Genomic DNA, 15,556 nt, shown 5'->3' with positions numbered 1-15,556 from the left:
GGGTGTCTGTGGATCGTGGAAGGACCCCACAGAGAGTGCCCAGTACCAGAAGGGTCAGACGCACCCCGACTTTCTGCACATCCACCTTCTGGGAACTTCAAGGGCGTCACTAGGTAAGCAAAAAAACACCTTGAGGCACTCCGCTAGCAAAGATCTACCGGTCTTACACACAGTGATATGGTCCAGTGCTGCATTTCACATTCTGCAATTTTATTTTAATAAGGTCATTATAAAAGCAGGATGACAATTGTCAGAATGCAAATGGAAAAACATGGCTGGGTGTGACTCACTTCTAGGGAGGAGAGGCTGAGTCATACACACCAACTTTGTTGTTTGCAGTCATAAGTTTTGATTTAATAAATAAGTGCATTATGGGAGTTGTAGTCTTTCTTACTTGCAAGTACACAAAAACTGTCCACCAGGTTGTCATAGTTCTGACCCTGTTTTTTCTTTTTTTGCTATGTATTGTGGTACTTATAGTTGTGCTTTTCCCATGTTCCTTTGTAATGCAGGAGGGTGACTGCTGGTGACCTGACAGTTCAGGAGCTCTGCTGGTGGTGCAGGATGTGGGGTTGAGGGGCTCAGGAGTACATCTACAACGGACTTACAAAAGGAAGGGCAGTGAATGAGTGCATCAACTCAAAACACAAGCTGTGGATTAGAAAGTGGTAAACAGAAAGAGGCCTCGTATTTCGCCTATGTAAGTGTTCTCACCTGGCAACCAAAGATTCCATGGAGTGTGAGGGGTGGAGAAGCGAAGAGGCTCTAGTTCCGGATAGTGGATAGGAGGGAGAGCTGTCTGGAGATCTGGAAATGCCTCCATACTCCGGCCTGCACATGCAGGCTCCTCTCTCAGGACAGGGTTTAGAGCTGTGTTGGTATCCAGGAGAATACATGGAATTCTTGTTGGTGGGGCATGGTCATGGTGATAAGGGGCTAGAAATGATACCCACAGTGGTATTTTTATTTCCCTTTATGAGCCAGTGCTTATAAGTCAGAGTGCTGCCAAGCACGGTGAGCCGAGTGCTAGGGGCTTCACTTAATCCTCGGAAGACATTATATTCTCCAGCTGAATGTTGGGAAATGCAGCCATTTTACATCTAGCCCCAGGCTCTCTCCTGGCCCAATAATGTGCCTGTGTCTTGTTTTGCTGTGCAATTGGCGTTTGTCTTAAATTCAAGGAGACCTCCGTCTCACATTACCCTTTAGTGCAGCAAGCAATCTTCTGCACTTTACAATAAATGCATAAATCGGGGCTTAAGTTAGGTGGCTACTTAAGGCAGTTAATAAGATATTAGGAGTGGGTGGAACTATTCTGCAGAATTCCGCAGAGTAAAAACTCTGCGAGTTCTGCTACCCCCTACCCTGGAGTTAATGCATCACCCTGACTGCGTGCCACATCCAGACACCAGACTTCACACCGCAAGCCCAGTCGACGGGATCCTCAACGATGAAGCAGGCACTCGCATCGAAGCCACAATGCATCTCAGAACAGATGTAAAGCTTCGGATGTGCAACGCATCTGACGCAAATCTGCGCTCCACAAACCAGAATTTAACACACTTTGTTCAGGAGGCCTAAATGGATCCCTGTAGCTGTCCTGCGCTCCATAGTAGTAAGTCTGAACTGGTGACTGTCCTGGCCCAGCACAACCAGAAATCCAGTTGCCGCTTAGTGCTTTTTGGGGCTATTTTCACCTTAATCTTTCAAATGCATTATCCCCGGTTCTACAGATTGGATTTTTATCGTTATGGTCCTTTTTTCATTCATTAAAGAATGTTTTATTTTCTAACTTGGTGTGTGATTCTTTTTGTGTGGCGTTTTTACTTTATTACTGTTTGAAGTGTTGCACAAATACTTTACACTTTGCCTCCAAGTTAAGCCTGACTCCTCGGAGCCAAGCTACTATACAGTTGAGCACAGGTTAATTTAGGGTTGGCTCGTTCCTTACCCTGACAGGGATTTTGGTTGCTGCTTGACTAGGGCCCAACCAACAACTCAATTTCTCAAAGATTCTCTTTTAGAGTGTTAGGAAAATCTGCTGGACAATGCACGATTTAAGAGAAGTAGATAAAATAACTAAAATCTCCAAGATTGCCCAGCAACACTACGTTTTTACATGCGACCCAAAAGAAAAAACAAGGGATTTTCCTTTGAACAGTGGTATGAAGGACTGTCCGATAAAGCTACGGCAGTTTGCGGGATGCTTTCGAAAACAGTCCTGGACAGACTTTGCAAACCCCTGCTATGAAGTAGCTCCTTTTTTTTAAACTGTAGGCGAAGAGTTTGCGCATAGCTGATATTACTCACATTTGTAACAAGCATTTGGAAAGCCAATAGGTTTCCCCTATGTGAAATGTATTGGATTTGTCGAGGTTTTTGTGCATGTTGCACAGAAATTGAGCTGCTGTGAAACATAGCTGAAAGTACTTTGTCATGTTGCACAGCAGCTTCATTGCTGTGCAAGATGTACAAAAATTGACCAAGTCAATAGATTTTGCATAGGTGACCTATTGGCTTTGCCAATGATTGTTAGTTCTTCCTACTGAATGCTCACACGTTGCATATTGTCTTGCTTTTTTTTCCAAGATTCTTCTTCTCATTTACCCTTTGCCTATAAGATACATCCACCAGAATCAAGTGTGTCTGGAAACTACTAAAGGAAAAATTGCATTGCCGTCTAAGTCAACAGGATTGCCAACTCTCTTTTGCATTTATTCATATATATACACACACATATATATATATATATATATACACACACACACACACACATATATACATACATATGTAGATCATGAGATGGCATCGGTAGCAGCAGAATACCTTTGCGATGGAACAGATGCTAAGAGTAATAAAATGCCCCTATGATTGTCAATGTTCAAAGACATCAAATGTTATAATTCGACCCATTTCATCTCTCTTGTCTTTCGCTTATTGTGAAGACTTTACCTTTTGCTCCACAGTTAGGCGGTACTTCTGCTCCACTCTCTGGCATTTGTTGTACCAGCTGTTCTCATCCATGATTAAAGGGGGGCCGATGTTTTCCGGGGTGCTGCTTTCACTCCCGCTGCTCCCCAGCGTCCGAAGCTCCTCCTCGTCACTGCTGATGCTGTCGGAGCTGCAAGAGGGAGCATTTAAAGCCACATGAGGCGAGCTGGGCAGCATGCACTCACTACACAGCCCCCCTGACAGACCATTCCCTGCAGGACAACTGGGCCCCAAGGGGGGAGCCCCATTCATCACGGTGAATGATTTCTCCATGACGGAATGGGCCCTCCACAGACTTGGAGGCACGACTCCCCTAACTTCATATTGACATCTGCAGCAAGCAGGCAGCGGAGTCCACTGCACTAATGCCAAAATCAATGCATTGCTTACCACCGCGTTGCCTGCAGTAATGGATGGGCTGAAATGTTAGGCACTCGGGCTCATCCAAAGACGAGAATGAGCTTGAATGCAAGCGTGGCCTTTGCCTAATTACACTCTGTGCGCTCTCATTATTTTATAATCACGCTGTACCTGGAATCTGGTCGCACATACAGGCACATCCCCGAGAAGCCATTAATGATTAAAACAGGATACATTGTGGAAGCAAAGGGCCTAAAAGCAGGTTTGTATAATTAAATGTCACCTCGTTGCATGGATTTACCCTCCTTTGTCCATGTTGTGATAGAAAATATTTGCAGACAGTTAATTATTATATTAAGCTTATTTTGCACTATAGCCTACATAGTTAATTATTATATTAAGCTTATTTTGCACTATAGCCTACATTTTATTGCTGATTTTCCTATGAAACTATTGCATGAATCACTACTTAATTATGAAAAAACACACCTGCACAAAACTAATCAAAGATCTGTTTACTAATTCCTAAAGTGATTAAACTCAATGTACAGGATTATCATGGTACAACATCAAGATACTTTTCGTGTATTAAACTGACACACAGATGACCCAATCACAATGTCTTTGGGATTTATAATATACAGCGCTTCTGACAACTCACTCCAAGAAACAAATGTACCCCCACCCAACCACATTTACAGTGAATGTAGCCATGTTCTAGTTCTGCTTTGGAGGATGTAAGGCACGCTCCATTTAGCCCTGGAACCAGTCGCTAATGATTTGGGAGTTTGTTTGACCCTTCTTGACAGCAGTAATAGGAGTAATATCTTGCTAATGGCTATTCTTCATAATTGGCTGACCTTTCGGTGGTTCACGCTGAGCAATGTTCCTTACAAAACGAGCGTGGGAGTGTTCCTTCATCATCCACAGACACCAGCACCTGCTCCCACGAAGAAACTGGACCAGAATCACCCATGACCAGCTAACCTCATCACTCAGCAACTCCACCCCAACCATCGCGGAAAATGACGCCGCCAACAACACAGCCCGAACCATTCACAGATGGATCTCCGACAGCGCCAACACCATAGCCCCCCTCAAGAAAAACAACAACACCCACGCCAAGAAAGCTAGATGGTTCACCACCGAACTTTGAGAGTCCAGACGCACTTGCCGCCGCCTCGAAAAGGCCTAGAGGAACACCAAATCCACAGAAGCCCACAACAACTTCAGAGCTGCCACCAACGCCCACCACCAACTTATCAGAAAAACTAGGAAAAAGCGATTTAAGTCAGAATCTCCACTCATGCACACAACAGCAAAGAACTCTACAACATCAAGGAGTTCGCCCAACCCACCAGCAAGTCCACCGACATCCCGCCCTCACAAGACCACTCAGACAAACTCAGTACATTTTTCCACCACAAAATCAAGAGCATCTACGACAACTTTGACGAAGACAACCAACACACTGAACCCTCACCAACCACCCCCGACACCCTGAAGCCAGCGATCGACAACTGGACAGCCCTCACCACCGAAGACACACTGAAGACGATGACGTCAATCCACTCTGGGGCTCCCACAGACCCCTGCCCCCACCACATTTTCAACAGAGCCGCCGACACCATCGCACCCATGCTCCGCCACACCATCAGCCGCTCCCTGGCAACCGCCTCGTTCCCTGACTGGAAACACGCCAAGATCAACCCCCTCCTGAAGAAACCCTCGGCGGACCCCACCGACCTCAAAAACTACAGACACATCTCCCTGCTTCCGTTCCCAGCAAAAGTCATCGAGAAAGCTATCAACAGCCAACTCGCCACATTCATCGAAGAGCACAACATCCTAGACTCCTCCCAATCCGGCTTCAGAAAAAACAACAGTACGGAAACCGCCCTCCTCGCCACAACAGACGACATCCGTACCTTACTGGACAAAGGAGAAACAGCAGCCCTTATCCTCCTCGACCTCTCAGCGGCGTTCGACACAGTTTCTCACCGCACCATAATACACAGACTCCATGGTGCAGGGATCCAAGACAAGGCCCTCGACTGGATCCGCTCCTTTATTTCCGGCAGAATGCAGCGGGTCAGACTCCCCCCTTTCCTCTCGGACCCTACACCTACCGAGTCCCCCAGGGGTCCTCCCTCAGCCCTACGCTCTTCAACGTCTACAAGGCTCCGCTCACCCCCATCATCAGAACCTACGGACTCAACATTGTGTCATATGCAGACAACACCCAATTCATCCTCTACCTATCCAACGAACCCAACACCGCCAGACACCACTTTCAAGGAGGCATGGAAGCCATCACCAAATGGATGGAAAACAGCTGCCTGCAACTAAATACTAACAAAACAGAATTACTAATCATGGGCCCAAACTCAAATGCCTGAACCACACCTCCTGGCCCCCCTTGGAAGCCCACTCACCCCCACGGACCACGCATGCAACCTGGGAATCATCCTGGACTCAGAGCTCAAAATGGAACGCCAGATAAACTGCCCTGCTTCCACACCCTCTGCCTCCTTCATAAGGCCTTCAAATGGATCCCCCTGGAACACAGAAAGACCGTCAATCACGCCCTGGTCACCAGCAGGCTCGACTACGGCAACGCACTCTTTGCCGGAATAAACAAAAACCTCACCTGCAAGCTACAGAACATCCAAAACGCCGCCGCAAGACTGGTCCTCAACCTGCCAAGACACTGCCACATCTCCCTGCACCTGCGCACACTCCACTGTCTCCCCATCGAAGCTAGAGTCACCTTCAAGATGCTAACCCATGCTCACAAGGCCCTCCACGACACCGGACCAGCATACCTGAATAGCCGACTCAAATTCCATGCACCCCAAAGGACCCTACGATCAGCCCAGCTCTCCTACACCGTGGTCCCCCACACCAGAAAGACCAGATTGGGAGGCCGCTCCTTCCATGCGGCCAGAGCCTGGAACGACCTTCCGCTCCACCTCCGACAGATAACATCGCGCCCCATCTTCGCAAGAAACCTCAAAACCTGGCTCTTCGACAGACCCCCTCCTTGATGGACTGGAACCTGCGAACCCCGCCCACACCCCCCAGCGCCTTGAGACCCTTACGGGTGAGTAGTCACGCTTAACACCCGATTTGATTTGATAACTATCTCCACAGTGGTTGAACACATCTTCCTAGGTGGAGATGCCCATAGGAGACAGAGACCCTTAGTGAAGTTCCTGCCATGGATTGATTAATGAGTCTGTCTCTCTCTCTTCGTTATGGGAGTTGTAGTGTCATGTGAGTAAGCAAAAATGTAACCCTTGTGGCTCCTGGTGGACTCTGTAGAACTAGGATGTGAGCGTAGCAAAGTGAATGCAGGTTTAGAACGTTGGGTTTGCGGTTACACTTAAGAATAAAGACGTGTTTTAGTAAGTCCATGTGAGGCGTAGTCATTAGCAGGTACCCAGGCTGAGGAGGACAATACAGGAGGCATGTCTGGCTGCTTCTAATTGATTGTCCAGCTTCCTTTGTCTCTGCTGTATTTGTTTTAGTGCCTCGGGGTTCTCCAAAGTGTTGTTGCAGGTTGGCCATTACCTGGAGAAGCAATGAGTTCCTATTTGCTCTGGAGGGGGACACTCTCAGTTCATTCCCATAACAGATGTAATCAATTTAAACCATTCCATTTCATCATTCCTCAGCTCATACCACATTTACAGATGGTGACCAACAATAGGCAAATCAGACTAGGCCTCACCTCAAAGGGACAGTACTACCCTAACTGCTAGGCTATCTCCCCTCTACACCAAAAATCAAGCAGTAGCAGGGGCGTTTCAGCCATATTGAGCCTAATGAGGGAAAGGCAACTTAAGTTTGTGAGCCACAGCAATTATGGACTAATACCTGGGCCATCCATGGCACTTAGGGTGACTATAGCAACGATGTGTGTTTGTGGTATGTGTGCTGCTTTAAAATCTGAGAGTCTGGGATTTGCACCATGCCATCTCTGTTGTGAAACTATGGCCTAAATAGGCATTGACGTGCAGAAGGTGAGAGTTTGGGCTTCATAAGTGTGAGGAGGCGCATATGGTTCTGAAAGACGATGAAAAGAGCTGCTGAGGGTAGCGAGCAGTGTTTCATTTTTGAAGATGAGGAATGTTTTCTAGCTGATTTAGTGGGGGCATTCCTGAATTACCATGTTTGGGATTAGCTTTGGATTGAGGTGAATTCTGTGGGAGCTTGTAGGTGGCTATGCTGAACGTTAAAATGTAGGGCATGTAGTAGTCCAGGAGAGCACATCTAGAAATGTCAGTGAGGACAGAGAATAGATAATGTGATTCTGCACGTTTCCTTTGCTGTGACTGAAAGCTGGAACATGGGTAATAAACTGTAGTGTGGCAGTGATGTTTGTGAATAGTTGGTTTATGGATGTGATGAAGAAGGATAAAGATGTGTTGATGCGGATGAGGTCGATTGGTATTGCAGAGCATATTTTGTATGGCATAGGGCAGGGTTTTTGTGTGCAAGTTAGTGTATATGGAAAACAGTCAATGGAAAAGGGTTAGGAAAGATGACGCCTTTTCTATGTGGTGTGGAGTGTGTGTGGCCACACCCACTCCCAGCCCCGAAACACTGAAAAAGCCAGTTACCTCTTGACTTGCTTTAAAGCCTATAATCAGGAGGCGCAGCATTTGTTGCAATGTTTGGGCTAGCCATCACAGGTAAGTGCTTTAAGTGGACAGTTTACTCAAAAATGACCGGGTGAGCTGGTTCTGTGCTGAACCAGTGGTCTTGGTCTTCTCCACAGGTGCTGAGGGCAGAAGGTTATGAGGCAGATGCGAGTAGGCAAATCTCTATTGGACTCCGGAGGTTTCAATCTGCTGTAAGTGCCATCGATATAAAAGTTGGAGTAAGAAACAATCAATAAAATGTTAGATAGAGGACAAAATATGTTTGGAGGTTGCACAGAGCTGGATAGTAATGTAAAGATAAAAGGAAACAAAAATGCTCATACAAGCAGAAATCTCGCACCCAAAGACATCATGACCCCTAGAAGGCCATTTTTTATGTGCGGACCTCTGCCCTGGACTCTTCGTTCGTCTTTTAACCTCACTCACATAAACTACCCCACACTTTGCCACTTGTGTCTTCTACTAACCCTATACCAACATGAGCTAGAATAATTTTACAACCAAGGACTTTGCATCCAACATTACGACTAAAATCTCTTCTACAAAAATCTCTTGCAAAATTCCTAACACTCCTTTTGCTACTCCCTGCCTCCGCCCAACACCTCGTGGGCACACAGTTCAAGAAGCTTAAAACGAAAATAATAGTAATAACCTAATGGCATAACAAAACGTTGTCAGGCACAGCGGTCTGGTTGCAAAGACATATTGGGGCAAGCTAGAAGCGGACCTAGAAATGCTTTCACTCGTTGCTTTCCATTTGTTTTGCCTTTTGTCATTACACGTGCATGCTTTGTTTTCTGGTTTTGTTTTAGGCTGTCCAGCTTGAGTTACTCTCTTCCGTGGAGCATAGCCTGTTTGCAACCTCCCTGAGTGGTTCCATGTATTTGTGCCATAACTGCTCGCTTCTTGGGAAAGCTTTTTTTCTTTTTTGTAAAGCCCTTCGTGAGAATGCATGTTTTAAAGCCGTCTCTCCTTGCATGCTTCTCGCCCCACCAATACTCACTGTATGGTTTCTGTAAGGTTTTTTGTGGATTCTAGTCACTTTTACCAGAAGCTGTTTTATGTTTTGTTTAGAGGTTGCTTTTCACAGGGTGTGCTTCACTAGCTGCCATACTGTGCCTTCCACTGGGCTGCCAGATGCTATCATTTTGTTTTTACAACTGCTAAGATTTGTAGGTCAGTTAGCCGGTAAAGAGATCAGGGAGTTAAATTTATAGCATGCAAACAAACATCCCTAATCCATTTGCTGCTTTACAAAGGGCCTGAACATACTGTATTTCCTGTTACAACTTCTGCCTGCTTTTAAAGTTCTTTAGATAGTAATGAAATGTGTTCCTCTAACATGAAATAAAGAACCTTAACACACGTTTTTATTTCTTTGGGTAATCTACAGATACTTTGCAGTAGTCCTGTTTATTAGGTCTCGTCTGAGCCAGCGCATGCGCTGCTCTGCGAGACATTTAGTGTGTGGGCTTTTAAAAGTCCTACCACACGCTTTTGGCTGGCATAGAGCATGCAGTTACGTGCACAATGACTAGCAGAGGCGCCATCTGGCTTTCCTCTCTCGTCATGGTGTGCGCACACCACTCGCCAGTCTGCGTGTTTTTTTTTTCCTTTTTGCACGCGCGCACACAACTCCCGATCGCGGCCGCACGTCTTGCTCTCGATCACTTTTGTGCGCACAATTTGCTTGTTGCGCGGCAAATGCTGGTTTTGCTATAAAATCGGTGCGTCCACTCCATTTTCGAGATATGTAAACTTGCAGGCATTCTGTTATCCCTGAATGAGTGGTTTAATGTGGGTCTTATTTGTTCTCCATTAGCCCCTGATTGCCAGCCTTAATTAAATATGTGCCCTATGTCCCACACTGTACTTTTCTTTAATGTTACATCTGCTGAGCCGCGTCTGTTATATTAGCAATCTTTGCATTGTCAACATGTCAGGACATCTACTAATCCCATGCCATCTGAATTTACAGACAAGCCCCAAGTATGCAGTAACATCCTTACGTCCAGCAGGCATGCTTGCCTCTGCCTCCTGGCCACACATTTGTATTCATCTGCGTGCCCTATTTCTCTAACTGCGGCCATTTACCCAAGAATTGGTAGTCTGTGGCCTGTGATCTGTAGCGGAATTCAATTTTAGTGACTTTGGGCGAGTCTCTTTATTGTTGTGACGCATCGTGTTGATTTGTCAGCAAAATTGTACTATGTAATAACCCCGGGATACCTCATTTACAGCCGGACTTGAAGCATTTATTACCCATTTACAGCTGGATATGAAGCATTTTTATAGTTCTGTTCTCACTTAGAGAGGCACTGTAGGAATCAACCTATCATCCTCAGAGTCTTGTAGGGGTCGCAAACATCTTAATTATCCATTTCCCTAGCTATGTAGCTCTGAATAGTAAATGTCTGTTCTCTTCTGGTGGTTTTCTTCACCCATGGCCTTTGACGTGAAGCATGCCTGAACTCAGAATATAACAAGCATTGGCATAGACAATAAGTCTCGCTTTCGGGACCTTATAAGTGTTTAGCCATGCAACACTTGATGTTGTTGCACCAAGGATATTGTGCTGGATAACTAAACACTTCTAAGGTCCCAAAGGCGAGACCTATTGGCTATGCCAATGCTTGGTTTTTTTATTGGGATGCCTATCTGTTGGATACTTATCTACTGTGAACAAGCATTCCTTTGATGTCTTGGAATGTGATTTCCACTATGTACTATGATCTCCCCAAACGTATGAGGGAGTCAAGAAGGCAATACTTTGTTAAGCATATCAAGAGTGCGGAGAACGCTGGTAGGGAAATTTTCAGAATAGTCAAATACTTTACCAATCCTTCTGCAATGGAGGGAAATATACAGGCTTCTCCTTCCCTCTGCATGAATTTATCTAACTTTTTTGAGGAAACAAATACAGAAAGTGTATGCCTTGTTTACGACATGAGCTGAGACAGTACAGCCACAATCACCAGGAATCATAAATGCCAATGGCACCTTCTCGGCATTTCTCCCCATTTCTCTGTAGGAATCACTGGCTGAAATCCTGAGATGCAAGTCTGGTTCCCCTGAGGATCCCTGCCTCCCCCTAAGCTCTTAAGGGCATTGGTTCATGTGAATAACCCAGTACTAAATCACATTTGAAATACCTCGCTATCCACCAGCATTTTTCCGGATAGTTGGAAAAATGCTCTTCTACAACCCCTATTAAAAAACAGAAAGAAAAAAAAACTGACCAAGGAGCTTAGCAACCTTCGCCCGATTTCACTGCCAGCACCCACAAAAATGTTGGAAAAACTGGTGCAATGCCAACTCGCCAATTTCATAGAGACACATTACATCCTGCATGACAGTTCGGTTTTCGGTTGGGATATAGCACTGAAGACTGCACTGGTGGAAGAGGTGGAATCTGTAAGAATGACTGAAGACGCTGCAGCATTTGATATGGTTGCGCACCTAAATTCTACTGCATAGACAAACAGTTGGGCTTACAGGGGTAGTACTCTCCTGGTTCCAGTCTTACCTTAAGGACAGCTCTCAAAGGGTCTTTCTCCAACCCAATCAATCTGAACCTAAGCCACTGTGGTGCTGAGTGCTTCAAGGCTCTGCTCTGAATCCATTGCTTTAACACCTATCTGGTGCCACTTTTCACTCTCATTGCATCTTGGGAAGTGAAGACAGCCTCCTAAGTGGACGACACCCAGTTGATGTACTCCTTTAAGGATCACTCTGCAGATTTCTTTGCTAGATTTAAGGTGTGTCTGAAGGACATCTCGAGCTGGATGAATAATAACAGCTTAAAACTTAATGCGGACAAGATGGTGGTCTTGATCTTTGGGCAGGCATATCCACCCCCGCAGGACTATGGTGGCCAGTAGAAATGGGATCGCCACCAGCTCCGGCAAACACGGCTAGGAACCTGGGCATCAAATGGGATACTGCCCTTTCTTTTTTGGCCCAAGTACGTCATAAATCATCCTCATGCTTCACAAGGCTGAGAAGCTTAAGGAAATCTTTGCACCTATTGCCGAGGAAAGGGTCATAGTCCACGTTACTGTGACATCTCGGCTGCACTTACTAAACAATCTATACCTGGGGCTGCCTTCCTATAGATTGCAGATCGTATAGAATGCAGCAGTGAGATTAATAAGTCGGGTCCCGTTCCGTCACCACATCGCTCCCCACATCAGACAACTTCACTGGTTTCCTGTAGCTTAGAGGATAGAGTTCAAGTCCCTGACTCTGGCCTTTCATGCCTTGCACGACAGTGGCCCTAGGTATCTCAGGCATTGTCTCTGCCTATATCAACAAAAACGCACTCTGAGATTCAATTCCCAGTACCTGCTTTGTGTACCCTGCTATGTGAAGTCCCGAACTGGAGGTAGATCCTTCACAGTTGGGACGGCCAGACTGTGGAACTCCCTGCCTTCCCACATGTTCTTGATTAAGTCAGAATGTGAGTTCAGGAAGACCTTGAAGACCTGGCTTTTCAGTCAAGGCTAGTGCCTCCGTTGGACCTTTTTTTTCACCTGCATTGATCACAAAGTGCCGGGACACCCCTGCTTGAGGTAGGTGATGCGCTTCATAAATGCCAATATTTTTATGTACAACACTTCAGAAAACTTTGGAAAGCGAAGTTACTTTCATTTATTGTTTGGCAATTGAATATGCGAAGTTTTACCCTTCTGCATTTGATACAATAATCTTATAAAATATTTTATTTTCATAATGATAGCTTTTTACCCATGCACACAATTTTCCACATATGCTCTTTTTGTAAGAAATACATAATATAACATGTATCTTTCACAGATGGCATTGGACCCATCATGGAAGGGAGACCATGTAGCTTCTTAAAACACCCATAGTCCTCTTAATAAACTTCCAATGATTTGGATTATTAGGAACCCTATACAAAACAGTACATGTCGTAGCAGCTGGCGATGGAGGCTGCAGTAAACAGCAGCTCAAGCTTTGTCTCTATACCTCAGTGACTAATTTGGAAAAATGTGACAGGGTCCTTCTCAGGAAATCGATGCCTCTTGCATCACACATTGGCCCTGCCAGCACTGCCAAGCACAGTATCAACACAACTACTAACCATCACACTTCTAAAAGTGTAACAATTCAGGCAGATAATTCAGAGCTATAAAAAAAGGCGTGGGTGACAAGAATTATTCATTTTTAATGCATATTGAATTACAAAACAGTTTTTTGTGTTCATCTTAAATTAAACAGACAGCGCCACCATGTAGTGGACTGTCGGTAGTGTTGGTGTTGAGAATTAAGAGTCAGTGCTGAACACCGTAAACCTCTGGCTCAAACTAAGCACTGCTATGTCTGTTAATTAACTTGCATGACCATGTCATAAGTGAAGTAACATGTGAAGTTATAGTTAGCTTAGGTCTTTTTAACTGCTGAAATCTATGATTTTGTACATGTGAAATCTGAGCCCAACTATAAAGTTCCTGTATCCTATGTCTTTTTTTAATGTGAATTTTTAAGATTTTTTTTTAAAAAAAACCTTACTGTACCTGTAATGTTTGTGAGTGGGTGTGGGAGTGGCTGTATGGGATAGTGAGTGCATGTTGGTGTGAGTGGCTGTATGGGATAGTGAGTGCATGTTGGTGTGAGTGGCTGTATGGGATAGTGAGTGCATGTTGGTGTGAGTGGCTGTATGGGATAGTGAGTGCATGTTGGTGTGAGTGGCTGTATGGGATAGTGAGTGCATGTTGGTGTGAGTGGCTGTATGGGATAGTGAGTGGCTGTATGGGATAGTGGGTGAGTGCATGGGTGAGTGGCTGTACGAGTGGCTGTACGAGTGGCTGTACGAGTGGCTGTACGAGTGGCTGTACGAGTGGCTGTACGAGTGGCTGTACGAGTGGCTGTACGAGTGGCTGTACGAGTGGCTGTACGAGTGGCTGTACGAGTGGCTGTACGAGTGGCTGTACGAGTGGCTGTACGAGTGGCTGTACGAGTGGCTGTACGAGTGGCTGTACGAGTGGCTGTACGAGTGGCTGTACGAGTGGCTGTACGAGTGGCTGTACGAGTGGCTGTACGAGTGGCTGTACGAGTGGCTGTACGAGTGGCTGTACGAGTGGCTGTACGAGTGGCTGTACGAGTGGCTGTACGAGTGGCTGTACGAGTGGCTGTACGAGTGGCTGTACGAGTGGCTGTACGAGTGGCTGTACGAGTGGCTGTACGAGTGGCTGTACGAGTGGCTGTACGAGTGGCTGTACGAGTGGCTGTACGAGTGGCTGTACGAGTGGCTGTACGAGTGGCTGTACGAGTGGCTGTACGAGTGGCTGTACGAGTGGCTGTACGAGTGGCTGTACGAGTGGCTGTACGAGTGGCTGTACGAGTGGCTGTACGAGTGGCTGTACGAGTGGCTGTACGAGTGGCTGTACGAGTGGCTGTACGAGTGGCTGTACGAGTGGCTGTACGAGTGGCTGTACGAGTGGCTGTACGAGTGGCTGTACGAGTGGCTGTACGAGTGGCTGTACGAGTGGCTGTACGAGTGGCTGTACGAGTGGCTGTACGAGTGGCTGTACGAGTGGCTGTACGAGTGGCTGTACGAGTGGCTGTACGAGTGGCTGTACGAGTGGCTGTACGAGTGGCTGTACGAGTGGCTGTACGAGTGGCTGTACGAGTGGCTGTACGAGTGGCTGTACGAGTGGCTGTACGAGTGGCTGTACGAGTGGCTGTACGAGTGGCTGTACGAGTGGCTGTACGAGTGGCTGTACGAGTGGCTGTACGAGTGGCTGTACGAGTGGCTGTACGAGTGGCTGTACGAGTGGCTGTACGAGTGGCTGTACGAGTGGCTGTACGAGTGGCTGTACGAGTGGCTGTACGAGTGGCTGTACGAGTGGCTGTACGAGTGGCTGTACGAGTGGCTGTACGAGTGGCTGTACGAGTGGCTGTACGAGTGGCTGTACGAGTGGCTGTACGAGTGGCTGTACGAGTGGCTGTACGAGTGGCTGTACGAGTGGCTGTACGAGTGGCTGTACGAGTGGCTGTACGAGTGGCTGTACGAGTGGCTGTACGAGTGGCTGTACGAGTGGCTGTACGAGTGGCTGTACGAGTGGCTGTACGAGTGGCTGTACGAGTGGCTGTACGAGTGGCTGTACGAGTGGCTGTACGAGTGGCTGTACGAGTGGCTGTACGAGTGGCTGTACGAGTGGCTGTACGAGTGGCTGTACGAGTGGCTGTACGAGTGGCTGTACGAGTGGCTGTACGAGTGGCTGTACGAGTGGCTGTACGAGTGGCTGTACGAGTGGCTGTACGAGTGGCTGTACGAGTGGCTGTACGTGTGGCTGTACGTGTGGCTGTACGTGTGGCTGTACGAGTGGCTGTACGAGTGGCTGTACGAGTGGCTGTACGAGTGGCTGTACGAGTGGCTGTACGAGTGGCTGTACGAGTGGCTGTACGAGTGGCTGTACGAGTGGCTGTACGAGTGGCTGTACGAGTGGCTGTACGAGTGGCTGTACGAGTGGCTGTACGAGTGGCTGTACGAGTGGCTGTACGAGTGGCTGTAC

General features: G+C 46.8%; 1 protein-coding gene across 3 annotated transcripts in view; it reads right to left on the bottom strand.

Moving 5' to 3' along the window:
• RUNDC3B (RUN domain containing 3B) overlaps positions 1-15,556 on the bottom strand; it is an 876,147-nt gene that overhangs the window by 356,139 nt on the left and 504,452 nt on the right. For all 3 annotated transcript variants that reach the window (XM_085631311.1, XM_085631313.1, XM_085631312.1), the window contains exon 7: positions 2,953-3,121. In XM_085631311.1, coding sequence (XP_085487437.1) covers positions 2,953-3,121 — 169 coding nt within the window. The remainder of the gene's footprint in view (positions 1-2,952; positions 3,122-15,556) is intronic.

The sequence above is a fragment of the Triturus cristatus genome, chromosome 10 (assembly GCF_964204655.1).
Source record: "Triturus cristatus chromosome 10, aTriCri1.1, whole genome shotgun sequence".
NCBI classification, from domain to species: Eukaryota; Metazoa; Chordata; class Amphibia; order Caudata; family Salamandridae; genus Triturus; species Triturus cristatus.
The sequence above is the reverse complement of the archived record's forward strand: the minus strand, read 5'-3'. Positions and strand labels throughout refer to the sequence as shown.